Below are 26791 nucleotides of genomic sequence, written 5' to 3' on the forward strand. Positions count from 1 at the left end.
GTAAAAGAAGGAGTCAGTGTTTCTAGATTTTTGAAAAATAAGTGGGTAGTGTCTAGAATCTAACTCCATTGTGACCTTGGACAAAGTCATTTTTCTCTGATGAATGCCTTCTCCTCTGCTCTAGGGGGATCTGACACTGACCCAGGGCTGCTGTCCAGATTCATTAATTGATGGCTTGCAAGGATCTTAAATCCCCAAGCTTATTTGCTCACTGCTTAGAAGAGTCCGGGGACTGATTTAGCGAGACGAGTTAGTGCCGAATGCGGGCGCCTCATGTTTCCCTCCAGTGAAGGGGTTTTAAAAAAGGGAAGTTTGAAAACAAAAACCTACCCAGCATCAAAACTAGAATATACAGGATGTAATTCTTCTGTTGTTTAGGTGAAATGTTTCTGTATCTGGAATTTAAAAAAAATTAGTGGGATAAAAAAAGTTTTTTTTAGGTAGAGCTGTTATAAATTATTTCAGAAAATGTTCAGGTTTATCGCTTCTCGGCCTTTTGGCTAAGATCAAGTGTAGAAAATATTCAGGTTCACGGTGTCATGTGTATCTTGGGTAGTGTGTGTACACAGGCAGGAGTGTGTATTTGGTGAGCGTTGGGCTGAGAGTGTTCAAGACGATTTTCTCTTCCCTCAGTGTGGGATGGTCATCATGCGTGGAGGTCGTGCCGTTGGAGGGCCTTCTGCCCACCCAGCAGTTTAAATAATCCCAATTCTTGCCTGACAGGAGAGTAAATAGTCGACTGAGTTTTTAATATTCTAGAGTGATCTTACTTGTAAAGTGTGTGTGCGGGGGCAGTGACGAGGTGGCAAGGGCCATGTTTGTCTTGATCCTCAGAACACAGCCACATTGTATTTCATTCCTTACTATTAGGTAAACTTTTAGAAAAGGAGAGCTAATTAGAACTCCTGTGTAATCATACAAACCTGGATTTGCAAATGTTTTGTTCAAATAGATCTTCTGTTATTGGGCCTCATAACATTACCTTTTAGGTGGACCCATATGTGCTGCATTTCCAGTAGTGTGGTTTTTGTTTTCGTCTTGCATCAAGCAGTTTAGTCAGTAGTGCTTTCTAGATGTATTAAAATCCTCTATGATGTGTATATGCCAAGTTTTAAATCTTTAAATGTTGAGTATTTTAGTTGTGAGCACGTAGCTGGGCTAAGATTTCTCTTCCCAGCTATTCTCTTTCTGTGGCTGTAGGCAGATTTTTGTGCATTCCTGTATTAATTCTTGCCATTTCGTTGGCTTGACCAAATTGTAATGTTCAGAGAACTAAAGACTAAAAGCTATTGCATTTTGAACACTTGGTTGGAGCTTTTATTACGCACATACTCCTGTGAGGCATACGTACATACTCCAGACGACAGATACCAACCCATTCCTGTTTTACTCTAATTCATAACTCCAGAAACAAAGGACAAATCCCTAACAAAACCACATAAATACAAAGTCTTTAAGGCAAGATCCTCCCAGTTTTCTGTGTGGCTGGACCAACGCATCGCTGGGTAATATTGAAGCAGATGGTAGCATCTCATCCTGGGCAGCTCTCACTTGGAGGGAAGAGATAGGTGAGGGGGATCTCTTGGGAGTTGTACTCTGGCTGCTTCTTATTTGTGGGTCAAGCGACGAGGGGATGGAGGTGAGAGAGAGACGTGTATAAAGATAATTTGTGGACTTTAACCTGACTTTTGTAAGATTCCAGGTATTCCATGCTTTTTCTCCCAGAAAGCCTTGTATCCAACATGATGAGGCATTTCGGACAAACCGAGAGCAGCCACCAGTTTGCCCAGTGGGAGGCTGGCATCAGGCATTTATGGCGAGTCAGGGGGTGGGGTTTTAACAAGTTGGACTTGACGGCAGCCCGTTTTTCAGGGTTCATCTGTAACTCCTCTGTTTTTCACTGCTAACCTTCTGGCTTTTCCTATCTTCCATTTGTAAAGTATATCTTTTTCTTATGTAATAACTAACTGCTCATCAAGACTCTTTGAGGAGGACAGGATTTAGAATTTGACTTAGGATCCAAGACGATTTGGTTTTGAAGGTTGGTGTTAGCCAGACAGAAATGAAAACTTGAGGAGTATAGAGATTTCATGGAAAGAATACTAGAGTCGGAATCAAAACATTTGACTTCTGGTATGTGTTCCATTTTTGTTGCTAAGGTAGGACAATTTTACAGGTAAACTGTGCTGAGAGGAGTTATCTAAGGTGACTCACCTAAGGTGACATAGCTTTTGAAGGACAGATTGAGGAATTCCAAACCATGGCATTTTACTTCCAAGTAGTGTTCTACCTTCTAATGCGCAGTGACTCCCTTCACAGACCACAGAAGTTACCTGGCTGCTCTCGTCTCCCGCACAGGCTTTTGGGGGAGGAGAGTAGTTTTCCTCGTTTTCTTTTGTCTCTTACACTGTTTGTCTATAAAGTTTATGATATGTATATATACATATTAAACTTTTATTTATTTGTGCTTTCCCAGGGCCCATCAGCTCCAAGTCAAGTAGTTGATTCAGTCTAGTTGTGGAGGGCGCAGCTCACAGGGGCTCATGCGGGGGTCGAACTGGCAGCCTTGGTGTTAAGAGCACCGCGCTCTGACCAACGGAGCTAATAACCGGTTGCCCCAAAAGTTTATAATATTTTAAATGAATCATGCACCCTTATTCTTTTAGTGTATCAGTATACGAGAGCTTAGCCATTTCACGCTCTGTTGGTTGGCTCATTTGTATGGAAACTCCTGGCTCCTCACTTGCACTGACCACTGGGAGCCCAAGTGTTTGAATTTTAAGTACCTCCTCTGGTCATTCTAAGGCTCAGCAAGGTTCGAAAACTACTGGTGTAGATTATTCCCTGATGAGGTTTAGGCAGCTGTTAACATAAGGAATTCTCTTACCTGTTGACTTCTAATTAATAGAAATTCTCCACTCTGCTCCAGGAAACTAGGAAGTCCTTTTTGCTCAGCTCTGGTGAATGAAGAAATGATATGGGTCCTTGGGGGTTGGTTGTGGGTTCAGTTCGGAACATTTATTGATATGTCAGTGCCAGGCATTGTGTTACTATTTTAGGGTTTTAGAAATGAATTAAACAGCTTTGAGTTAAAGAAGCTCGGTGTACTGGTGGGAGAGACCTGCGGCTGGACTGTGTGGTGTGAGTGTGAGTAGGTGTGAGTGAGTAGGTGTGAGTGAGAGTAGGTGTGAGTAGTGGGGACGAAGCCATCAGGGATGGGGGTGTGGAGTTTTGGGGAGGGGCTGCCTGGAATGCCTGGGAACACTTGGGTTTAGGGAGGAAATAGGATCAAGACAGAACTGCAGAAACACCACACTTCAGTTGGAGGCTGTAGGAAATGCTGGGAAGCGCAGGAGAGAAAGCAGGTTTGATGAGTGTCAGTGTTTCAGACTTACTTGACTTCATGGTCGTGGTTTTCTTGTTTCAACTCTAGACAGATCTGTGAAACCCTGGAAAAGCAGGTAATAGCAGAATTTTTACCATGTGTGTCCCATTGATGCCAGGCAGCCATTCAGGTGAACACCAGTTTTATTAGCCTGAAATTCCTCATGCTTTGATTTAGGTTAAAGTGGGTTATCTTTTAATTCAAATCGATCATGAAATGTGGCAGTAAATGTGAACGTAGGAAGGCAGTTGATAGAGCTATCTGCACAACACAGGATGGTCTGAGATATTTATATCAGGACGCATTTATGTTGAGGTCTTTGGAGATAAGATCCATTTATATTTTTCTGCCATCCTAAACCGAGCATGCCTGTGTGTTAGTCCATCCTTTTCTTTCAAACAGGGGACCTCGCCTTGACGCTGGTTAGAACTGCCGTGCATGGAATCCACGTGCAGGTTGCCCTTGTACAATATGAAGGTCCTGGCCGCGCAGGAAACTGAGCAGCCTCCAGCAATCCGAGTTCAGGTTCAAGCCCATTCTTTCCTTCAGATAAGGTTGTTAGGGATCATACATGGTCCAAAACCATTTCTGCTTTGAATGTTGGGCTTACAGTTAACATATTTTAATTGTAGGACTAATAGATGTTAAATATTTGCACCTAGTGAAATGTGTGGCTAACTGGTTTGGTTTTTTTTTCTTAGTACAGTTGCAAATGTGTCTGTAGATGGAACATCAAGCAAAACAGATTTTGCAGCCTTTTAATATCTTCGAGGTTCAGGCTGGTTTTCAGTGCCACTACTGTCCCTTTCATGACATTGATTTTGAATGTCCAAGAGTGACCAGTTTATCAAGTACTGAAGTAGATAGAGCATGTGTTTATAGGTCCAGTGAGGTCTTAAAGTTAGGCTGTGGGATGTGTGACTTTCCCTGCCCGTGGTGCCCACGTAGGTGTGGCTGTTGCGGGGGGAGTTTGAGCGGGCAAACCCCTTCGCCTGACCAACATCGTTTTTGGAACCTTTCTGAAGTACGGAATCTTTTCTTAATCTTCACAGCCTCAGTTTTCTACCAGAAGTTGTCTTTTCCCCACTGGGGTCCTAGGTGTGAAAGAAAACAAAACTACTTATTAAATGATTTCCTTATGGGAAAAACTGTGGCAGTGTAGCTGTTTGATCATAACATGGCTTGTTGTAGGCATGTGGAAGGAGTATTGATTTGCAGCAGTTAGGTTGCTGTAGGGGAGCAAGCGCTGAAATTGCTTCCGGTTTCGTTCAGTGACTATTAGCAGAGGCTAAAAGTTTTGGTTACATTATACAATATTCCTTTCGGATACTTAAAAGTATCAAAGCAAAAACTATCACAGTGTTTCTAAGTGGAGATTTTCATTGTTTATTTGGCTACTTAATTTGAGAATTATTTTCCTGTTTCAAAATTTTCAATTCTTAAGAGGCTTTGCTAGGATCTCTTCCCTTCTTTAAATGGCTCCCCCTGCCCCCATGTAAAATCACTGCCCGTGAAGTCAGACTTCGCCAGGGACATCTTAGTTCTAATACCACAGTGTGCGTTGCAAATAATGTGTAATTCTTTCATTGGAGTATAGCTTCGCAGCTGACTACTGAATGACGTTTATGTCATTTTCTGTCATTCTTTATAATAACCAGAAGAGGCAAAGTTTTCAGTGATCTGATTTTAATGAAGGAATAATTCTTCTGAAACAGTTTCTTTAGTTTTTAAACATATTATACCCACTGTGTGAACTTCTTTAGTGACAGACATGTACTGTCTGTCATTTCATTTTTAGGATGCTTCATTTTTAGGATTCGTTTTATTTTAAAAAGCTTTATGTTAAAATAAGCATAAATTACGTAATACCAAGAGAGACACACATCTACGTACATACATACTTGCATATAAACAAAGACGTAGCTCGTGATTCATAAGGCTTTAATGTATAGACTTGATGGAATTCATTCTATATCACTGTATTTTGGGCTTAGCAGGCATATTTGAGTAATCAGTTACTGCCATTATGCATTACCCATAAGCCTTAGTTTATAAAATTTTCAGGCCATTCGGACAGTATTTGATCATTTACTTGGATATTCTGACACGCTGTCTATATGTTTTTGGTCTAACCTTCAACCCAGATCAGTTTGTTTCAGAAAGCCAGCAGCTCTGTCAAGTGTTAGAGAGCAGAGCTCTAGGCCGCAGAGTGTTCTTTTAGCATGCCGTAGCGCTATTGAGACGCAATGGGAGTGCTGGTGAGATGTGTATTTCTAATCTTTGCTAATCTGGTAGGTAAAAGTAAGGGGATCTTTATATTATTATTCTTAAATTTTGATTGAAGCTGGACACCAGTAATTTTATGATTGGCTATTTTTTCCTGCTATTTATAGAATTTGTTCATTTCTTTGTAAATTACTAGTCTTTTTCTTATTTGTTGGTATGAGCTTTCTGTAAATCTAGCATTTTAAAATGCTATATAATACTCAGTGTTGTTATAATGCCATAGTAACCATATCTACTATAGTAATCATCTATGTGTAGTTTATAGAGAATTTGACATTGTTATAGCTGTTCTGTAAAAAGAGAGATACTTCTTTTTTTCCCCCCTTCTTCCGCCTCCCCTGCCAACTCCAGTTCAAGCCATTGTTTCTCAGTCTGGATGTCTAGGACCCCGCTCCCTGACCCAGGCTGGTGTTATGAGCCTTGTGCGCCCCCTGCTGAGGCAGTCGGTCACCGGTCATCAGTCGGTCGGTCAGCTGGCTGCTCACGGCAGCTCTCGCCGGCTGCTGGCCGCTTAGGCCGACCTCCGGCTGCTCCCGGCAGCCCAGCTCCAGGGAGAGCTGTTGTTCACAATCGGACCTGTAGAGGGCGCAGCGCACTGGTGTCCGTGTGGGAATTGAACGCGTGATCTCGGCGTTAGGAGCACGGCGCTCCAACCACCTGAGCCACCGGGATGGCCCGAGATACTTCTGTTGACCAGAGGAGTCAGCCTCTCTCCTAATCAGTGATTCTTCACCAGAGGTGTCGAGGCCCAGAGGCCCAGTGACGTTGCTCAGCTGGAAGGTGTGAGGAGGGTTGTGTGCAGGACGTGTTGCTGCTTTGGGGAAGGCTAATCATACATATTCGCTGTCCTGGTGGGAAAAGGTTGAGAACCCCTGCCCTATGTTCTATTTTGTTTGACTGATTAGAGATAACATGATTTGTGTAACCCAGGGTTTTAGTATTAAAACTTTTTAAAATATCAGAATTATAAATTCTTCTGATAAAAGCCTTTGATTTTTCCCTAGGATTGGCAGCCACCATTTGCATGTGACGTTGACAAACTTCATTTTACCCCACGTATCCAGAGGCTGAATGAATTGGAGGTAATGTCCTAACTACTGTTCTGGTTGCCTGTGCCCCAGAGGGACCTTCTGTGAAGAGGCACCGCCACCAGTCCAGTGGTGGGTGTTAGCAAAGCTAAGATATGGCCAATAATTGATAATCACGGTAAAACAGATGGCAGGAAGGCATTTGCAGCAAACCCAGTTTCATTAAAAACGCTGATTTTCGTCACTCACTGTTGGCTCATTCATTCATTCATTCATTCATTCATTTAAATCCTTCCAAATTTAGGTGACAAGCACTAGAATTTGAGTTCTGAAAGGGATGTACTGTGAGATCCATCTAAAGGAAAAGATTCTTCAGCTCTAATTTTCTTCCAAGTCTATGTATCTTCACTTAGATTTAATAACGCTTTAGTTTCCCAAGGAGGAATGAGGCTGCAGGGTGTGTCTCTGCCGTCCCTGCACTGCTGCACCCCTAAAGTGCAGGAGTGCGGTTTGGGCGCTGCCAGCATCGCGGTCGTATATTTATGGCAACGTTTGCTAATCTGATTTTCATATTGGACCAAGCCATATTTTGTTTTTCTACACTAAGCGAACATTCTTAAATGGAACGTCTGTGGCTGGTGGTAATAGCATCTAGTATTTGTGTTTTCAAGTGGAGCTTGAAAGATAGGAGATGCATCCTCACTGTGAGGTCTTGGAATGTGGTCGGGAATGTCTGAGATTGATCTCAGTATTGGTCTTGTGCAAGGTAAAACTTGTAGAACTGTCTGACTGACATTTTATAAGAGAAATGACAAGTTTTTAAAATAACTTGTAGACGACAGTAATCATCTGGAACATTTAAGGAAGTTTCCCTGGTTGTCTGTTATCTTGAAGTTATCAGGACATTAAAATTGATATAGAATCCCCATTGTGAACCTGTGTTTAGATTTGTATTTGAGCAGGTAAGAGCATCTGTGCTTTGAGAGATCAGGCCTTTCATGTACCCAGATTGTAAAAGACCAGGGGCCGTACAGAAGCTTACTTGCATCTTAACTTGCATCTTAACCGGCAACAACGTTGTGCTCATAGCACGCCGTAAACCCAGCACCTGCCCACCTGCCTGCTTACGTTACGGGAGGGAGGGTTTGCCTGGCACATGGTGGGGTGGGATTAAATTTGTGTGGAGTTAATATGTAATTATTTAACCAGTTTTATTTTGTATATTTTGGGCAGTTTCTCTGTGGAATTCGAAAAACGGTATTGCACTTAAAAATATTCTAAGAAACCATGTGCAGAGGTAATAGGCAGGAGCTTTAAATTAAGGTAGGTAAAATGAAAACTCAGGTCTTTGTCATTTAGGCTCAAACTCGTGTAAAATTGAATTTCCTGGACCAGATTGCAAAGTACTGGGAGTTACAGGGAAGTACTCTGAAAATCCCACATGTGGAGAGAAAGATCTTGGACTTGTTTCAGCTTAATAAGGTAAAAGGTTAATGACCATCCTCTCTCATTTAATAATTGTTCTGACTGCATGAATGTGATATTCTTTGCTTTAAAAATAAACAAACTTGTTTTCAGTATATAAAATGAAATTCTCCATTCAGTTTAGTGATTGATTGGGCTGTACTTGTCAGGTCTGAAAGCCTTATGAAATATTTTACTGCTACCTGTTTTTGTTTTCTTGTTGATGTTGATTGTTTGTTTTTTGTTTTTGTTTTTTGGGGGGTCATTTTTAAACGTCACAATAGCCCTGTAAGATACTCCTTTCTGTTTTATTACAGATAAGACAGCTGAGGCTCAGGGAGAAAATTGACCAAGCTAAAAAGACTGAGTCATAATTCAGTATCTTAACTTAAGGTTCCCTTCAGTCTAAAGCAGGGGTGTCTACTTAGTTTACTTAAATAAACCAGGTGAGGCAATACGTCCTTCACCTCGAGTGAGCGGCCCGGCTGTTTGGGTATTTTACTGCATGTGGCCCTGGGTGAAAAACGTTGAAAAAAGTTTGGACACCCCTGGTCTAAAGCCTACATTCTTCCCACCAAGCACACTGCTACCCTTCCTACTCTGTAGTTTGTGGAGATTTTTAAGGTTCATTGAGTTGGCCCCTTTTTTATTAGAGATGTTAATCTAGTTCTTGCTCCCAGAAAATCTTGACTACTTTGGGAAACTGAGAAGCAGCTTTTGGAGGTACAACATGTTTATGGGCCGTGCTCTCAAAAGTGATGTTTTGATTTTCTAGCCTAAAAGTAATAGGGTGTATGTATTTTCTTTTGGCTTGGAAAAATGTCTTTTTCAAGGATTACCTCAGCCAAGGACATTTTGTGCTTGGAGTCATACCTCGGCATGGGGGTAGACGTGGTCTCCACACAGGCGTTTCTAATTTCTTTTGCGTTTTATTTAACAGTTAGTTGCAGAAGAAGGTGGATTTGCAGTTGTTTGCAAGGATAGAAAATGGACCAAAATTGCCACCAAGATGGGGTTTGCTCCTGGCAAAGCTGTGGGCTCCCACATCAGAGGGCATTACGAGCGTATCCTCAACCCCTACAACCTGTTCCTGTCTGGAGATAGTTTGAGGGTGAGTCTTGGGCGAGCCTTAACCTGTCCTGTTCCACTGCGTATTGACACAGTGTCTTCAGGGTGAATGAGAAGGCCTTGATTATGTGTGGAAGGTACTGTTCATAAGATTTGTTTGTGAAATTTTCTTCCAGTGTTTTTGTTCTGTTTTGAGAGCAACCATACTTAGACGTTTATTTTTGGAATGAATAAGGTTGTAGAGGAAATACCCTTTTGTTGTCAAAAGCTGAAATCTGTGTTAACATCACTACAGATGTTTCTTCCTTACAACTCAGAGTTGATTATTGTCTATTTGTTCTGGCTTATGCTTTTGCATTCACCACGTGTATTCCTGGTTGTCATGTGAACGTACACCGTGAAGTACCTGGCTGGCCTGTTCTCTTTTGCCCGCTGAGATCTCCAAGGTGCTTTTCAGATCGAATGTTGATATTGGTAAAGGGTAGGGAATTTAATAATACTGGATAGCTAATGGATCCTTCTTGTAAGGATCCATTACAAGAAGGATCCATGTTGTAAAGATCCTTCTTGTAAGGCTCCATGTTCCTGTGTAGCCATGTTTGTTTCCTTACACAGATGGTATTTGCCAAATTATTCAGACAAAAATTTTTGTTCTAATTAAGGTAAAACAATATTATAAAAGCTTAGTTTTCAGGGCCCTTGTCGAAACAAAAGAATGTCATAATCCATTCACACCCTTGGCGTTACTCGTAGAGCAGTGAACCCTGAGACGTTGAGAATCGTTACTGTGCTATAGAGAGCTAGGGCGGTAATACTGTCCGTTCAGGGGTCAGTTACTGATCAAAATTGTCTTGATACAGACATACCACCCATAGTGCTTAAATCTGCCGCGCTCCACACATTGTGCTTTCTTCCCTCCCTCCTTGATTCCAGGTGAGCTTTTTTTTCAGCTTAGAAGAACATGCCCCAATCTAATATTCAGAAAGGTGTTGTTTTTTTTAAATGTACATTGCATGAGTGTTTGGTGAACCCGTGGATAAAATTGTTCAGAATATTGTATGTGGAACCTGTACGCCTCTGTTTTGTAGTCAGATCTCGATGGTGGCCCACAGTACATTTTCTCACAATTAACCTTCTCACCTCAGCGAGGAAGTGACAGTGAATGCGGGAAAGAGAGTCTTCCTGCTTTCGGGGTGCAACCTCTTAGAAGCATCTCGTCTATGTACTTACAGAGGCAGTATCGCTTCATAGTTGAAAAGCATGTAAGCATGTATACAATCAGTCTGGAAGACATCAGTATTGCAGGATAACTCTTTACAAACTGTGTCTGCAACACAGGGGCCTATTATGTGCCTGTTGAGGGGCCTACTATGTGCCAACTGTCTTCTAGGCACTGACACATTCACTGTAGAAAGTTGAAAACAAAGGAAAGTATGATGAGAAAAATCACTGCTAATCCTCTCACCTCTTTGTCCCCAAGCCTTTTTTATTGCACATCCATACAAATTGAGAGGGAGTATATCCTTCATACACAGATTGTATCGTGCTTTTTTTTCCTACCTAGCACATCATAAGCATTTGCCATGTCATCAAATAATTTTGAAGATACTGTTTTTTATGACTCTGGCATTCCATTTTTATAACCAGAGCTTGATTTGATTTCTCCTATTGCTGAGTGTTTAGATTGCTTCCAATTTTTTATTATAATACTGTGGTGGGCATTCTTTGTACACATGTTTTTACGTTCATGTCTATTTTTGAAAAGAATTCTTAGAGGAAAGAAGAATTGGAATACATATATTAATGTTTTTAAAAAGAATGGAAACCAGCGAGGCAGCACTGTACACCTGTCAGCGCGACACACTCCAGAGCGCTGATGACACGGACGCTGGACGACGTGGCAGCAACGCGCTCGCACTGGGGGTCGGGGCCGGGGTGTGGACGGTGCAGCCTCTGGAGGACAGTGAGGCGGATTGTTCAAAAAGGAAACACACTCTCAGCAGGCAATCCAGCAATCACACACCTTGGCGTTGACCCAAAGGAGCTGAAAACTTAATGTTCACACGAAACATACCTGCTCATGGATGTTCATGGAAGGTGTATGAGTCATATTCAACAAAACTTGAAAGTAACCTAGATGTCCTCCAGTGGATGAAGAATAAATTCATTCAGACAAGGAGTATTATTCAGCACTAAAAAGAAATGAGGTCTCAATCCATGAAAATGGAGGAACTTTAAGTGCATATTTATAAGTGAAAGAAGCCCATCTGAAAATGCTTCCAACTCTGTGACGTTCTGGAAAAGGCACAAGTGAGGAGACAGAAGATCGGTGGCTGCCAGGGCTTGGGGGTGGGAGGGAGGGATGAGTAGGCAGAGCACAGAGGAGGTTAGGGAGGTGAAACTACTCTGGATGGGACCCGACATGTCAGTACACATTTGTGCAAATCCAGAAGGCACAACTCCAAGGGTGACCCTAACGTCAGCTGGGGGCTCTGGGTGATGATGACATGTCAGTGTAGGCTCGTCAGGTGTGACAAATGCAGAAAACGAGGTATTTTGATTATGGAAAGTTATTTTGGGAACTTTTAAGGGGCTTTTCTAACAATTGGGCCTTCAGTTAATTGACACGTGCAAGCAGGGCTGCATGCGGCGGGCCCACTGGGAGTGCTGTGAGCCCACTGGTGACACTAACAATGAAATGGATGGAAGCAACAGTATTCACTTGTTAAAAATTTTTTTAAAGCTGCCAGATGTATGATTGGCAACTGCAGACGTGTCTCTGTGTTTTATTTAGATTTTAAAAATTTGCGGACCTGTTATGAATGTACATAGATAATTGTAAAATATATCTTGCAAAAATCCAATGAAATTCTCTGAGATTCAGAAAGAAGGGAAACTCATCAGTACAATGTGTTTTTTTTCCAGTGTCTGCAGAAGCCAAACCTGGCCACAGACACAAAGGACAAGGAATACAAGCCCCATGATATTCCCCAGAGGCAGTCTGTGCAGCCTTTGGAGACATGCCCCCCAGCTCGACGAGCAAAACGCATGAGAGCAGAGGTGAGACCGTCTCGACTCAGGCCTGCCTGACCCTGGGTTTCGCTCGGGCACATGCTCTGCTAGTTTCAAACCTTGTCCACACCACAGGGGGTGCTGTGTGTGTTGTGGCTTTTACACTTGGGGGTGTTTCCTGTCAGAGGGGTAAGGAATCGATTTCTAGGTTTATGCTGCCTGAACAGACGGCTGCTTACTTGTCAGTAGAGTCTTGGGAAGAATGGTGTCTGCTTTGCCTGTTACCCTCATGAAGTTAGGCAGTATTTATTGGGGAGTACTGCTAGAAGATGTGAAGCCAGGGAGATTTGGGGTGAAAAGAACTAGCTTTTTTTTAAAAGAGTTTCGAAGATAGCTAAAGCTATTTTCTATTTTTCTCAGGCTTCCTGGAAAAAGGAGTATGGAATCTATGGCAAACATTTAATGTAAAGACAAAAGAATGATGCAGCATTGGGGGAGGGAGCATTGACTATATAAGGTGAAACATGAAGCAAGACCAGCAGGCATGAGAGACTGTAGAACAAGGCAGTTTGCTTTGGGAGAAGTGTTTTGCTGGCTCCCTGGTTCCCACACATTGGTGTGCAGGTTGTGGCTTCCTGCCCTGCTCGTGTGAGTGTTAGGAGTAGGTGAGCGGTGATGGCAGTGTGTCAGGAGCAGTTTAGAGCTGGGAAGCTCTAACCTGGTGACACTAACGATGAAATGGATGGTTTATGAATCTGTCTGGTGATTTAATGATTGCGGGTGAGGATGAAGGAAATAAGCCATTTTGTTTCCTGAGAAAATGGGTAAATAAGAGAATTGTTTTTCCACTTAGATATTAAAAAAAATGTAGTGACTATTTTTCAGAATCAAGATCACCTCAGAATAGGAAAATAGGATTATTTGAAGCTCATAAGCATGTTTAAAATTCAAGTTCCATTAATCTACAAGTCAGTTCTTGCTTGAACACATCTTGATTGTAAATGTTTACGACACGCCCAGTGCAGTGGATGCCTAGGTCTGCCTGATGCCACAGTGGTGGTGATATCAGCCAGGAAGAAGCTCTGTTTGTAGTGGACGTCCTGACCATGTATGAATGAACACGGGAATACCCAGTGGACGTCCTGACCATGTGTGAATGAACACAGAAAAACGACCAACCAAGTTCAGTTCCAAAAACACGTCAGCATTACAGACCACAAACACTGCTTTGCTTTATCAATAATTATTAGCACTTCAAGAAATAATGGACGTATATCAACTATAAGTGGAAAATAAATTTTAAAAAATAATGGAAACCGAGAGTGGCTTATATACCCTTGGTGATAAGGGGATCCTGAATAATTTTGCAATGTTAAAAAAGTGGTTTTATAGTCACAGTTTACTGAAAGAATTAATAGAAAACTGGGTGGGCAGACTTTGGAAGGAGCCAACAAACTCTTCCAGGCTGCCGGAATTATGTGTATAACTGCCTGGGCTTTGGTTTCATGGTGACTGAAGAACGCATCGGGGAGTAGGTGAGAATTAGGAAAAGAAGAGCTGTTCCCAGTTTGGATAATAACACTTCCCATGATTTGTTCCTGATCCTTTTACCTTTCCCGATTTTTGTGACCTATTGAAGTAAAGACTATTCTTGTAACTTCTAATATTTCCTCAGCTATTCCTTAAATAACAGTACTCTGAAGGGCACGCTCTCCCAGCGGAGGGTAGTGAGAACTACATTTTGAATTCCCTATTAATAGAGACAATTTATAGGATTGTAGTCACCTTGAGGTTCCAGTTGGAGTTTAGAAGATTTATTTGTTTTTAAAGGAAACATTCATGTATATCACAATTTTTTTTTAAAGGCCATGAATATTAAAATAGAACCAGAAGAGACAACAGAAGCCAGGACTCATAACCTGAGACGTCGAATGGGTTGCCCAACTCCAAAATGTGAAAATGGTAAGAAAATTTATCTCCAACTAGGGAAGTAGTAACAAGTAAATCAGTAAAAACAATTGTTTGTTAATTAAGAAAACATTGGAGCAACTGTTACATGCTAATCTGTGGCTTGGGCCTTGAGAAGTAAAACACTAATATGTTAATGTCCTTCTGTAGCAAATGACCATTAGGAGTGCCAACAGATGAGTGTATGTGTGTGTCTTAGAGATGGGCTGGAGTTCTCACCTGTCACTAGTTGCTCCTTTGAAATATGGTTCAGTAGCATTCATTGAAAAGAAGTGATTATGAAAAGTATAGGTGCCTCTGACTGAACGCCTGATTTATTGCAGCGTGGCCGGCAGACATGCTTTCCAAATCTGAGTGTTGCTTGATAGTTGGCTGCCTGGCCCTTGCTTGATGTCAGTTGCTGAGAGGTAGGTTTGGGACTCTGTTGAGAGAGATCCCGTGTCCTGTGTAGGCACGCACATGCAAGTGAGCCTGTTACGTGGATTCTCAGTGCTGTGCGAGTTGGTGGAAAGGCAGCACGATGTAATGGAAAGTAGGTGCACTTTTAAAAATATGGGTCTGAATCCTGGCTCAACCACTGACTGGTTAGTTGTGTGACCTTAGAGCTGTTCCTTGACTTCCTTTAACGTCAGGATTAAGTAACTATGGGAAGTGTTTAGCACAGTGTCTACCAATGATAGCTCAGAAACTGAGAGCCGGTGTTTTAGCTCAAGTCTGTGGACGCAGGACGTTGGAGAGGTAAGTAGTCTCAGGTCTCCGAGGCCGGTCAGTACTGGGGAGGAGGTGGCCTGGTGAGAGGTCAGTCTCCCTCAGTCAGAATCAGAAGGAGCTTGCTTGCCTCGGTGTATGTAATGCCCTGGTCTTACAAAGGCTGTGTCTTCAGCACGTCTTTGAAGGGTGTGCACATCCGAGCCACGTCCTCCTCAGAACCTTCCAGCGTCTTGGATTTTAAATGGTGGGAGAGTTTGCATTTAGTCGTAAGGTAATGAGCACCGAGCCCATGGACAGAGGAACACTGGGTGCTACTGCGGTGAAGTGGGAAGAAACGTGAAATTCTGTTGGTGTCGGGTGTTCTGGGCGGGAAGTGAGGAGGGTAGGGAGGCAGCCGAGGGCTGGCGAAGCCGAGGACGTGCTGACTTGGATCACTCTTGCAGAGAAAGAAGTGAAAAGCAGCTTCAAGCAAGAACCTCTGGAGAAGAAGGAGCACGTGGTAGAAAGTGAGAGGGAGAAGCCCAAGAGTCGGCCTAAGAAAACCACCAGCGCAGTGAGTTGACATGTCTGAGCATTTCCATCCCCATGTGTACTTTTGTGCTTCACTGGTGTCGGACAATGAAAAGACCTTTTCGGCTCAGTTTGTCGTGTTTGTTCCTCCATGAGGAAGTGTCCCCAGCCCAGCAGTGGCATCTGGAGCACTGACAGCCACTCCTGGCATCCAGTGAGCACAGAGGGACGGGAGCTAGGTGATGCTACAATTGCTCAGGTGTCCCCAGCCCACCTCCAAATGAGCTGAAGGCTCCATCAAAAACCAAGTTGCTGTTTCCCAACTTTCCAGCAAGGCAGGAAAAGGGACCGGAATGGGGGTCGGAGGACTGGGCAGAGCTGAGGTCCGGGGAGTGTCCGAGAGGGTCTGCGAGCTTCTTTCCTCTGCCCTCTTCTGGAGCCCAGCGAGTAGCTTGATGATAGCACCTTCCTGCTTGGAATGTGAAATTACTGCAACTAAACGTTTTCTTTCTCAATATCATTTCCCTTCCCCACCAAAATATAACCAGTCAAGTTAGCAGAGCCCAAGCTTTTATCTGCTACAACAAAAAGTCTGAAAGACTGAGATTCCTGTTCAGTTGGAATCTTCACTTTCTGTTACCGGGTCATGTATTAGTTTGCTGGGGCCGCCACAGCAGAACCACTCACTGGCTGAAACTCCAGACACTTCCTTTCCCACAGTTCTGGAGGACGGAGGTCTGAGATGCAGGGGTCCTGTCTGCAGGGGTGGTGTCTTCCCGAGGCCTCACCTTAGCTTCCGATGGCTGTCCTCGCCCGGCGTCTTCACATGGTTTCTCCTCTGTAGTGTCTGTGTCCTGGTCTCCTCTTTTTACAAGACCACCAGTCATAGTGGGTTAGGCCTACCCATTTTACCCTAATCGCCTCTTTACAGACCTTGTCTCCAAATACAGTCATATGCTGAGGACTTCAGCATAAGAATTTGGGGGAGACACAGTTCAATCCCTAACAGGTAATGATGATGTGTTGTTATCACTGTGTATTTGGGGAAATTCTTAACCATGACTCCTTAATTAGAATATAAAGCAGTAATGTAGCGTGGTGAATTAACTTAAATGGTTTTCTTTTTTTAAACATTGAGTTTTTCCTTTATAAATTCTGTTTTGGGCTAGGCCAATAATTTATGACCCAACCCGTTATTTTTCTAAGCTACTGAAAACTGGATGTTAAGTAGAAAACTTTCGTTAGCACAAGTCAGTGAGGAAGCTTGGAGACTACGTGTTAGAAGTGGGAATGCCTGAGGTGCTGGGAACCTTGTTACCGGGGGCGGTGACGCGTTTCTGTGCTCAGGTCCCCTTAGAGGAGAAGCGTTTTCGTTTGGAGCAGGGTGGCCAGGCTGGATTGTGCGTCAGCTCCAGGTCATTCTTAGAACTGTGCAGCATCAGTAGTGGCTCATGCCGCTTTGTTCTGTGCCCATTTTCTTTGCTGCAGGTGGACCTGTACGTCTGCCTCTTGTGTGGCCGTGGCAACGATGAGGACCGGCTGCTCCTGTGTGACGGCTGTGATGACAGTTACCATACCTTCTGCTTGATCCCGCCGCTTCACGACGTTCCCAAGGGGGACTGGAGGTGTCCTAAGTGTTTGGCTCAGGTGAGCATTCATGGCACAGGTAGGTGGCGTTAGAAAATTTCCTGCAGAGTGTTTTTTTGTCTTTGCCTTTGGGTTTCGGATGTGGCACTTAATAACAGTAAGGCCCTGAAGAGGATGGTCTTGGAAGCGAGTCCCACGGCTGTGCCCGAAGCGAAGAGGCAGAAAGAAGTCTTAATAACTACCCTTAAAAAGTGTTCTAATTGGAAGAAGCAGTGTATGCTCTTTGCAAAAATTCTTGAACGCTGAATGATTTTAGAAATGGAAGTGTGAGTTCATAATCTATAGGTAACTGCTGTTAATATTTTGATGTATATTCATCCAGACTTTTTTCTATTTTAAATGAATTGAATTTTACTACATAAGTAATTTTAATCTGATTTTTTTATCTATATACCTATATATAGGTTAGATATAGATCAAAAACGTTTTGTCTTTGTCTTTTTCTGGCAGGAGTGCAGTAAGCCACAAGAAGCGTTTGGCTTTGAGCAAGCGGCCCGGGACTATACCCTCCGTACTTTCGGGGAAATGGCAGACGCGTTCAAATCCGATTACTTCAACATGCCGGTCCATGTGTGTACACACGTAGTGCTTTAGGGTTTTCTGAACTGTCGGGGAAACATGTATCTGGAGACAGATTTGAGTTGGCGCTTCCCGCCGACTGTCCACAGCATGCGCAGTGCGACCTCTAGTTTGTTTAGTGGTATTAAAATTCCCACAGTCCTTTAAAATGCATTCCAGTCTCTCGAGTGATTTAGCTTTAGTACTTTCTGGAGTACCAACAAAGGAGCTCCAGCAATTCTTTCCACCCAACAAATGTAACTTAGACAACGTTACACAAGGGTCGCCTGACCCCTGTGTGCCAGCCAGTGTGCCGGGCATTGGGAACACACATACACACTGTTGCCTAAGTTAATACCTTACACGTTAGGGTCAGTTCATTTTAAATTCTCTCTGACTCTTTGGGAAGGATAGCATGTTTCATTAAGTATTTCATCCAGTGAGCACACCACAATTACATGGTTTTCTACCATAATTCTGAGTACTTCAGCTGTGTTTTTTCTCACTGCTAACAGTGCTACAGCAAACACTTCCTGCTTCTTTAGTTGGATGATTTTCTTGGGATGGTTACTGTGGTCAGATGAGAGTATTTATCCGTTTTTCCCCACCCTAGTCGCTGTGTCATTTACGGGCCCCAGCAGTGTTGAGTGAGCCCGTTTTCCCCCAGCATCACTTGACATTAGCTATTAAGTCACTTCCAATGTTTATTTATTTAATGGGTTTATAATCTCAAATTATACTCCGTTTGACTTTTCAGTTCTTTTGACCCCTCGTGTGTTATATTATTTCTCCATTTGTTTGCTTAACCAGTCCTGGTGACTTGTATATGACCTCTTCCATCTGTGGATGGCTTTTTATTTTACTTAAAAGATGAGGACTTTGAGGGACCGATTTTGGACTCGCATCAGACGAGCCACACCGTCCAGACACTGTCTGGTGGCCCGCTATGTCCCCCGGTCATCATGGTTGCCTGCACCACTCTGAGCCAGGTCTAGTGAGAACAGTGAGAGCTCTGGTGGATGTGGGTGGAGTGTTTGAACACCTCTCAGGAGGAAGCGTCATTCTGACACAGCCCACTGTCACTGCCGTACGTCAGCCGACCACGTTGTATGTTCCATTTGTCCAAACAGAAAAGCACCTTCAGTTCTTTAGTGTCCGCGTTTTGCTTTCCTTGACTCCCATTTACAGTAGTGCCCAGCTTTGTGATAGAAATACACGAATTCTTAATCAGTTCTTATTCTTTTTGTTGTTGAATTGCTTTTAGAAAGTAGTGTTCACGTCTGAAGTGCCCGGGCTTGACTGTGGCATGTGGGAGACAGTTGTTCCTTGGGATACTGTCCTGGGGCTCCTGTCACTTAGCCTCTCCAGTCAGATGGCTCATGGGCAGGGTGTGGGTGTCGGAGGAAATGCATGTTTTTCTCTTCCTCATGTTTTGTTTCCAGATGGTTCCCACAGAACTAGTTGAGAAAGAATTTTGGCGACTGGTAAGCACTATTGAAGAGGATGTCACAGTAGAATATGGAGCCGATATCGCCTCGAAAGAATTTGGCAGCGGCTTTCCTGTGCGGGACGGGAAGGTCAGACTGTCCCCTGAGGAAGAGGTAGGCTCGCGGGGCGGCCCTGCGTGTGGCGAGGACACCTGGCCGCTGAGCGTGTCCTTGGTCTCTCGGGCGTAATAACAATTGGCAGCTGCCTCACTGCAGAAATGTCTGTAGCTTGGACCGTGGGTTAGTAATTCAGTTTCTGTTTGGTTGGCTTGAAATGCTTTATGATTACTTCCAGCGGATCCTTAATTACCAGATTTTTAGTGATTTCAAGAAAAGTAGAAAGAACCCACAGAAGAATTCTAGTCCCAACTGTGCCACTGCATTGTGATGACATGGGAAAATTACTTTTGCCTTGGCCTTCAGAGTCTTACCTTTGGTTTCTCCTTTTGAAGAAAATCGGAGGGATTGGAAGCAGACCTGTTTATCTTTGAACTTTAATGTTTGAGCCCATTATTTCTCACACTAGCAAACTCCTAGGAAGGTTTCTATCCCTGTCCCAATAGGAAGTCAGACTGGTTTTTTTTGTAAGCTTTTTGAAATCTAACCTGTACACAGAACAGTACATGACTGTGTGTGTGCAGCCTGATGGGTTTGTACAGACTGAACACACCCGAGGAACCAGCACGGAAGCAGCAGCGCAATGTTCCCTTGGGTCCCGGGAGCCCTGTCGCTCTTTTTCGCCACCTGCCCCTTGTGAGGACAGCCACCCTCCCTACTCCCAGCACCACTGTCCTGACCCTGCAGTGACACTGTGACACTGCAGATTAGTTTACGAGCTCCAGTGTGTGCTCTGCGGGGGGCAGGGAGGGTACAAAACTATGAGAGTCCGTTTCTGTACAAGTGGCAGAAGTTTGGCATCCAAGAAGGCAGCATAGCTGCTTCTCCCCGCCCTCCTGCCCAACCTTTTTATTTTTAAGGAAAATATTTTCATCTGTCTTTTTGAAACTATCAGAATTGTAAAATGGTTGCACGATATAGCCAAACCTCTCTACTCTTTTGTCTCCTTTTTAGGAGTATCTTGACAGCGGCTGGAATTTGAACAACATGCCGGTGATGGAGCAGTCTGTGCTGGCCCATATCACCGCCGACATCTGTGGCATGAAGCTCCCCTGGCTGTATGTGGGAATGTGCTTCTCTTCATTCTGCTGGCACATTGAAGACCACTGGAGCTACTCGATTAACTATCTGCACTGGTAAGAAGCTCTGCGGAATTGACGAGGGTGCCAACCAGGTTGGCAGCCCCCACCTCAGCAGTGTCTTACTTCACTCTTAGTGAGGACACGTCGCGTAACTGCATATGGAGAGCGAAGAGCTGGTGTTTTTTTCTTACTGATTTTTCACTGCTGTTGCGACAGGCACCCTAAGTTAAGACAGGTTCTTGAGTATTCCTAGGGAATCCACGAGCTGCCCTGAATGGCACACCCACTGTTTTCAAGTATAGCATGTTTCTGGGGATACGGCAGACAGCTTTGACCCAGTTGGCACAGAAGCCGTTCCTCACATTAAGGGGACAACCCTGCGCCTTGCTGTGGCTGTGGGACCCCTGATGGCAGAGGAATGCAGGGCAGGCTCCCTGGCGTCCTCCAGGCCCCAGGCTGCTGCTGCTCTGGGCTCAGTTCTGGTCTCAGCACAGTCGGGCCTCGTCCAAGTGTGAATGGGGCGAGATAGTAGGACTTCTTTACTTTTTAAACTCTTCAACCAAAGCCATTTTTTCTTTCACATCTGTTTTTCGCCCCCCTCCATTTCCCTTGCTTTCTCAGTACAAAAATATTTGAAGATCTATAACTCACTTGAGTCCCCACACCAGGAATTTGAGGGTGTACCACAAGAAAGAGGGAGTTGGCGTGTGTGTAGAGTATGGGTTCTGCTTCCCGAGGCAATTGCTCCCAGCTGTGAAGTGAGGATTGCATTTACCATATTCCACAGGGCTGTTATAGATTAAGTGGTTGACAGTTTAAAGTGGTTTGAAGAATAAGAGCTCTTTAGAAATCCTAATTGCCCTAGTGTCTGATTTAAGCTCATCGGGCAGAATGAACAGGGAAGAAAAGGTGGGGAGTTTCCATGCCTCGTCAGTTGCTGTAGGAAACTGGGGAAACCACATAGCCCGGAGCTGAACATGATACCTGCGATTCTCAGAAATTCTAGGTATCTTCATTTTCCAAAGGGTCCGACAGAAGGGAGGGAGGAGAGGGACCTCAGCTGGACGCCCCAGGTTGAGACTCCATGCTGGAGAGGGAATGCACTGCACATGTTCAGGTCACATTTCTGATGCTGCTTCTTCAGCTGGACATTCCTGTGCAGCACCAGCTCAAAGCAGGCTCCAAGAAGGACGACCTGCTTCACCCCCAGCTTTGCTGATGCTGCGAATTGAGTGTGTGTGTGTGTGTGTGTGTGTGTGTGGTTTGAAGGTGCTGCTGAAATTCCACGTTTATGTGTTTTTCGAGATTGATGTAGGTTTATTTTTACAATCTGTTTTCAGGGGTGAGCCGAAAACCTGGTATGGCGTCCCAGGGTATGCTGCCGAGCAGCTTGAGAACGTCATGAAGAGGCTCGCCCCCGAGCTCTTCGTGTCCCAGCCCGACCTGCTCCACCAGCTGGTGACCATCATGAACCCCAACACCCTGATGACGCACCACGTGCCTGTAGGTCCTCAGCAGCCCTCCTGCCCCCCGGCTCCAGGCGCCACTTCTCCCTGTCCCTGGGACTCACTGTTTAGGAAGTTGATTAGCTTATGTGATGCCCACAGCATGACTTGATGGGAGAAACCGCTGTTCAGTCGGTGGATTGGGTGCCGTGTCACACTCGTTTGTCGCAGCTGATAACTTCATTCTGAGCGACCTTACTTTACAAATAACAAGTGCAATTCTGCTTTCCTTGGCTGCAGTCCAGGCGCGTTCAGCACACACAGGCTGTGCACCCATCACCACTTGGTGCTCTCCACACTGCCATGTTTGTTTTCCACCTCATTCCTGCCCTGCAGCAAAGCAAAACCCTAGTGTATATATTTGTTAGGACAGATTACTGTGACCTTGGCTAGGTTCTGTGAGCATGGAATTAGGTCTAAATTCTGATGCCAGAATACTTCATACTCTTTACCTGCTTTAAAAAAGAATGTATTGACTCGACGTGATCTTCGTTTTGAGTGATGAACTGAAGTGCCATGCTTGTAGATCCTAGTTACGTTACACCTCAACCCCTACTTAAGCTTATTTTAAGGAAAAAGATATTTCAAGTTCTTGAGCTTGGACTCCAGGGTTCCCACTCTGGACTGAAAGGTACTGTCAATGACGTTTCTGCTGAGCAGTTTCCATGAAGTGACACTTGTACACTGGCTTCCTTTGGAGAATACTCTGGATGTTGTGGGGTTTAGATGGAGATACAGGAAATTGAGGACTCCAGTTTAGCTAAATCAACTGGAAACAATACATATGCAGTGTGAAAGGAAATTCTTGATTTTCCTGTGACCTAAATTTTATGCTTTTGGGTTCATAGGCCAGTAAATGGGGTCAGATGAAAAAGAATATTTCTTTGAAGCATCGTAGCTTAGAAAATAATGACCAGTAACTACCAAAATACCATCTCGCTGTTGGAATTTTCCACATTGACTCACTCCCCCCGACCCCACCCCACACACACGGATTGATCTCTCTGATTCGTTGTGAGTAGCTTGTCTTAAATGAGTCCTCTGGCCCTGGCTCTTTAATAATTGAGCATACCACATGGAATTATTAGATTCTGGACCTACCGAGACAGAAGAATGAACTTCCACACTGGGGACTCACACTTCAAGAGAAAAGACAGACAATAATGGAAGGGTGTAGTGGTCTGATGGTGCTGTCAAGTCGGAGGCTGACCCAGTAACTCCACGGAGAGTCAGAGAGAGTTCAGAATGACATTTGCACTAAGGCTTGGAGCTCTGATAAGGAATACGTATGGCAAAGAGCTGGGGGAGGGAGACGTGGTCCCTGTAGAAGGAGCTGTGCTCGTGTGTGGGAGGGTGGTCTTCAGACTTTGGTCTGTATCAGAACCCTGAAGGGCAGTTACAACACACATGGCTGAGGGCCACCCCCCAGTTTTCTTGTTCTGTGGGTTTGGGTTGTATCAGAGAACTCGCATATCTAACAAGTTCCCAGTTACTGAGAAGTACATTTTGGAGGCCCATTGATGAGGAGACATCTGATATTATATACTAATCAGCTCCTTCTGAGGATTTGTGTGCCGAGAGCAGTAAGGTGCTTTTTGGGTGAGGGTGGTGGGAAAGGGGGAATTTATGAGGAGAGGTAAGTTTGGGGTCCAAATCCAGAAGGGCTCTGTGGGATGAGATCCTGAAACAGCTGGAACTCTTTTTTTAATTGGTAGGAGATCCCATTTTGGTTTAGCAATATAGCTTGTTCTTAGTCGTGGCTAGGCTTAGAAAGATGTGTTCTGACCCTGGATGTAGCCATGTTTTAGGAGCATAAGCATGTTTTCTTCTCAGGTGCTAATCAGCCCTGGTAGTTTGGGGCAGCACTCCATCTTAGGGCAGAAGCTAGTATCTCTGGGTGGTACTCCCCTGTCATGGTGGTTGTGGTGGTTCTGGGTTTTTTTGGTTTTTTCCTGGCTTACTTTTAATTGGTGGAAAGCTGCCCCTGGTGGAGAGTCATCTGACAGTCTGTGTCCACATTGTCTTTTGTGAGAATGTCACTAAAAGTCTCCCATTCCGTCTCTGTAGGTTTACCGGACTAACCAGTGTGCGGGGGAGTTTGTGATCACGTTCCCGCGAGCCTACCACAGTGGCTTCAATCAAGGCTTTAATTTTGCTGAGGCTGTGAACTTCTGCACTGTGGACTGGGTATGGGGTTGTGACGGCCTCCTGCAGGCTTGTGTGGGACGCTTGGGAATGTTGGGTCACGGTGGCTTAAACCTGTTGCTGCCCGTGTTGTCCACCAGGCACCCTGCTCGGCTCCAGTGACAGTTTTTCCTTTCGTAGCCAGAGTTGATGAAGAAGAGTCTCTGACATTTTGGCTACAGCTCAGTATCTCATTGCAAACTGGTAACAGACAGTCCAGTCTTAAGACTACCTTGTACAGCACAAGCTTCATTTGTCCACAACACAGCAGTTTTTCACAACACATTTGGTTTTAGTTAGTTTTTAACGTGGGTTTTTATGTTAATACTTTCCGTCTACCTAAAAAGGACTGTCTAGTTTAAGTGTGTGATGTTAAATCTAATGACTTACAACCTTGTTTCAGGGTTTTTCTGAACAATAATCCACCCGTATCTAATTATTTTTTCAGTGTTTGGACCATTATTGTTCCCTGAAGTAGGTGAGCCCCTCCAGTGGAGCGCAGTTGTTTCAGGAACGGTGTCGATTCCTGTTTTCCATTAGCGTCTGCGTTGTTGTGGACAGTGCTGCATTGTTAACATGGGGTTTTTTAAACCCCTTTTGAACTAAGGCACCTAGTATGCCAGATCTTGTAGATGCAACGATTAAGAAAGGCCCGAGGCCCCTTAGAGTCTGCTTTTAGAGCTGATGAGTGTCTGACCCAGATGTGAGCTTTGGTAATTTGATGATAAAGGTCAGAAGTGTGGAAATGGGAAGGAGGAAGGTGGTCTCACGAGCTTCCCTCCCTCTGCCTCTGCAGCTGCCCTTAGGCCGTCAGTGTGTGGAGCATTACCGCCTGCTTCACCGCTACTGTGTGTTTTCCCACGATGAGATGATTTGCAAGATGGCTTCCAAGGCCGCCGTGCTAGATGTTGTGGTGGCATCAACCGTTCAGAAGGACATGGCCGTCATGGTCGAGGATGAGAGAGCTTTAAGAGATGCTGTGCGTAAGTTGGTAGGTTTCTGGATCCCCGTTGTGTGTCCTTGGTGTCACTTAGCAAAGTTCCTGTGCACTTGACCACATCTCATTTCCTTCAGGACCATTCCAATAGATGTGCAGTAATGTCTCGCTGTGGTTTTAATGTGCATTTCTTTAATGGCTAATGACACGTCAAGTATCTCTGTCTGCTACCTGTATATGTATCTCTTTGGTGAAGCGTCTTTTCAAATGTTTTGCCCTGCCCCCTTTTTATAGGATTGTTGTACGATTTCTGTTTATTCTGGATATAGTCCTTTATCAGGTAGGTGTTCTGCAAATAACTTTTTTTCCAGTCAGTGGCTTGACTTTTCATGCTCTTAGCAGTGTCTTTCAAATAACAGAAGTTTTTCGTTTTAATGAGGTCCAATTTATCAGCTTTTTATTTTATGAATCTTTTTGTGTTTTTCCTTCTTAAGAAATTGTTAACCTAACACGAAGTAACAAACATTTTCTCCTATGTAGTCATCTAGAATTTCTAGTTTTAGGTTTTACGTTTAAGTCTTGACTCCATCTCAAGTAATTTTTGTTTACGGTACAAGATGTGGGTCTAGAGCACTGGTTTTGCATCTGGATGTCTAATTGTTCCAGCACCATTTCTTGAAAAGACTACCTACCCTTTCTTGCTAAATTGCCCTGGCACCTTTGTTGAAAATCAGCTCACATATGTCTGGGTCTGTCCCTGGTCTTTGTCCGAGTCTGTCAGTCCGCATTCGTCGTCTCACTGATACCGTATGGTCTTGATTAGTGAAACTTTCTAGTAAGTCTTGAAATGAGGTAGTGTGAGTCCTCCAACTTTGTTCTTTTTCAAAATTGTTTTTGGCTATTTCAGTTCCTTTCCTTTTCCATATACATTTTAGGATTAGCTTATTGATTTCTGCCAACAAGCCTGTTGGATTTTGGTTGGAACTGTATTAAATGTATAAGTATGAATAGTTTGGGGAAGAATTGATATCTTAACTATATCGATTCTTCTAATCTATGGATGTAGTAGTTTCCCCATACGTGTAGGTCTTCTTGATTTCTTTCATTCAGTGGTTAGTAGGTGGCAGCATGCAGACCTTAAACGTATTTTCTTGGGTAGGTAATTAGGTGTCTCCTGGGTTTTGGTACCGTGTGCCCCTTTAGATAGAATCCTAGACTATCGGCGCCTGGACTGGTACAGACTGAGACGGAGGGACCTGATGGTTCATAAGCTGACTTCATCAGGCTCAGTCATTCCCAAGGTCAGGTTGGAGTCCAGTTCCAGAAAAGGAGAAAAGTGGTAGAAGTTCGATCTTTCAATGACAAAGGCTGAATTCTAGGAGGGCTCTCTAGATGTCAGGTGGCACAAACTACAGTTGAAATTGACTCATTTTTCTTGACACTCTTTGAATTGGGAAATGCTTTATTAATGACTAGTGTCTGTTGCACAAATTGTCGAACCTTTTCAGATAATGATATCCCTTCCGGTAACGTTTCCTGTAAGAGGCTCTAGGCCACTCAGCACCTTCCCATCCTGAGCAGGTCCTGCAGGATAGTGTCTCCACGTCCCCATTTTCTATCCTTTTACTTATAGTTGTTCTTCTTATGAATCCAAAGGCGGTATTACTCTGAAGTCCTATGTAGTGTTTACTCTGAAGTAGAAAGTGTATACATTTACTTTGCTCTTATCTATACCCAAAGCATGGACAAGGCCAATTTGGGGTAGAATAAACAGTAATCTTAACAGTTTTATAGTACTGCTATTTATTAATTACTGTTTTCCTACTCACATCACAATGGCCA

At 44.0% G+C, this 26791-nt stretch overlaps 1 protein-coding gene across 2 annotated transcripts in view; it reads left to right on the forward strand.

Moving 5' to 3' along the window:
- The window catches only part of KDM5B (lysine demethylase 5B), a 49471-nt gene that overhangs the window by 6040 nt on the left and 16640 nt on the right, over nt 1-26791 (forward strand). Inside the window, exons 1-14 of one of the 2 annotated variants that reach the window (XM_033099806.1) lie at nt 3842-3910; nt 6676-6753; nt 8059-8181; nt 9104-9274; nt 12157-12291; nt 14109-14205; nt 15366-15475; nt 16921-17079; nt 17530-17649; nt 19080-19238; nt 20196-20377; nt 21664-21826; nt 23896-24015; nt 24809-25003. In XM_033099806.1, coding sequence (XP_032955697.1) covers nt 3857-3910; nt 6676-6753; nt 8059-8181; nt 9104-9274; nt 12157-12291; nt 14109-14205; nt 15366-15475; nt 16921-17079; nt 17530-17649; nt 19080-19238; nt 20196-20377; nt 21664-21826; nt 23896-24015; nt 24809-25003 — 1866 coding nt within the window. In that variant the 5' untranslated portion in view covers nt 3842-3856. Of the gene's footprint in view, nt 1-3841; nt 3911-6675; nt 6754-8058; nt 8182-9103; nt 9275-12156; nt 12292-14108; nt 14206-15365; nt 15476-16920; nt 17080-17529; nt 17650-19079; nt 19239-20195; nt 20378-21663; nt 21827-23895; nt 24016-24808; nt 25004-26791 lie in introns of those variants that run through there. The other variant, XM_033099805.1, reaches the window with a different exon arrangement.

The sequence above is a fragment of the Rhinolophus ferrumequinum genome, chromosome 27 (assembly GCF_004115265.2).
Source record: "Rhinolophus ferrumequinum isolate MPI-CBG mRhiFer1 chromosome 27, mRhiFer1_v1.p, whole genome shotgun sequence".
NCBI classification, from domain to species: Eukaryota; Metazoa; Chordata; class Mammalia; order Chiroptera; family Rhinolophidae; genus Rhinolophus; species Rhinolophus ferrumequinum.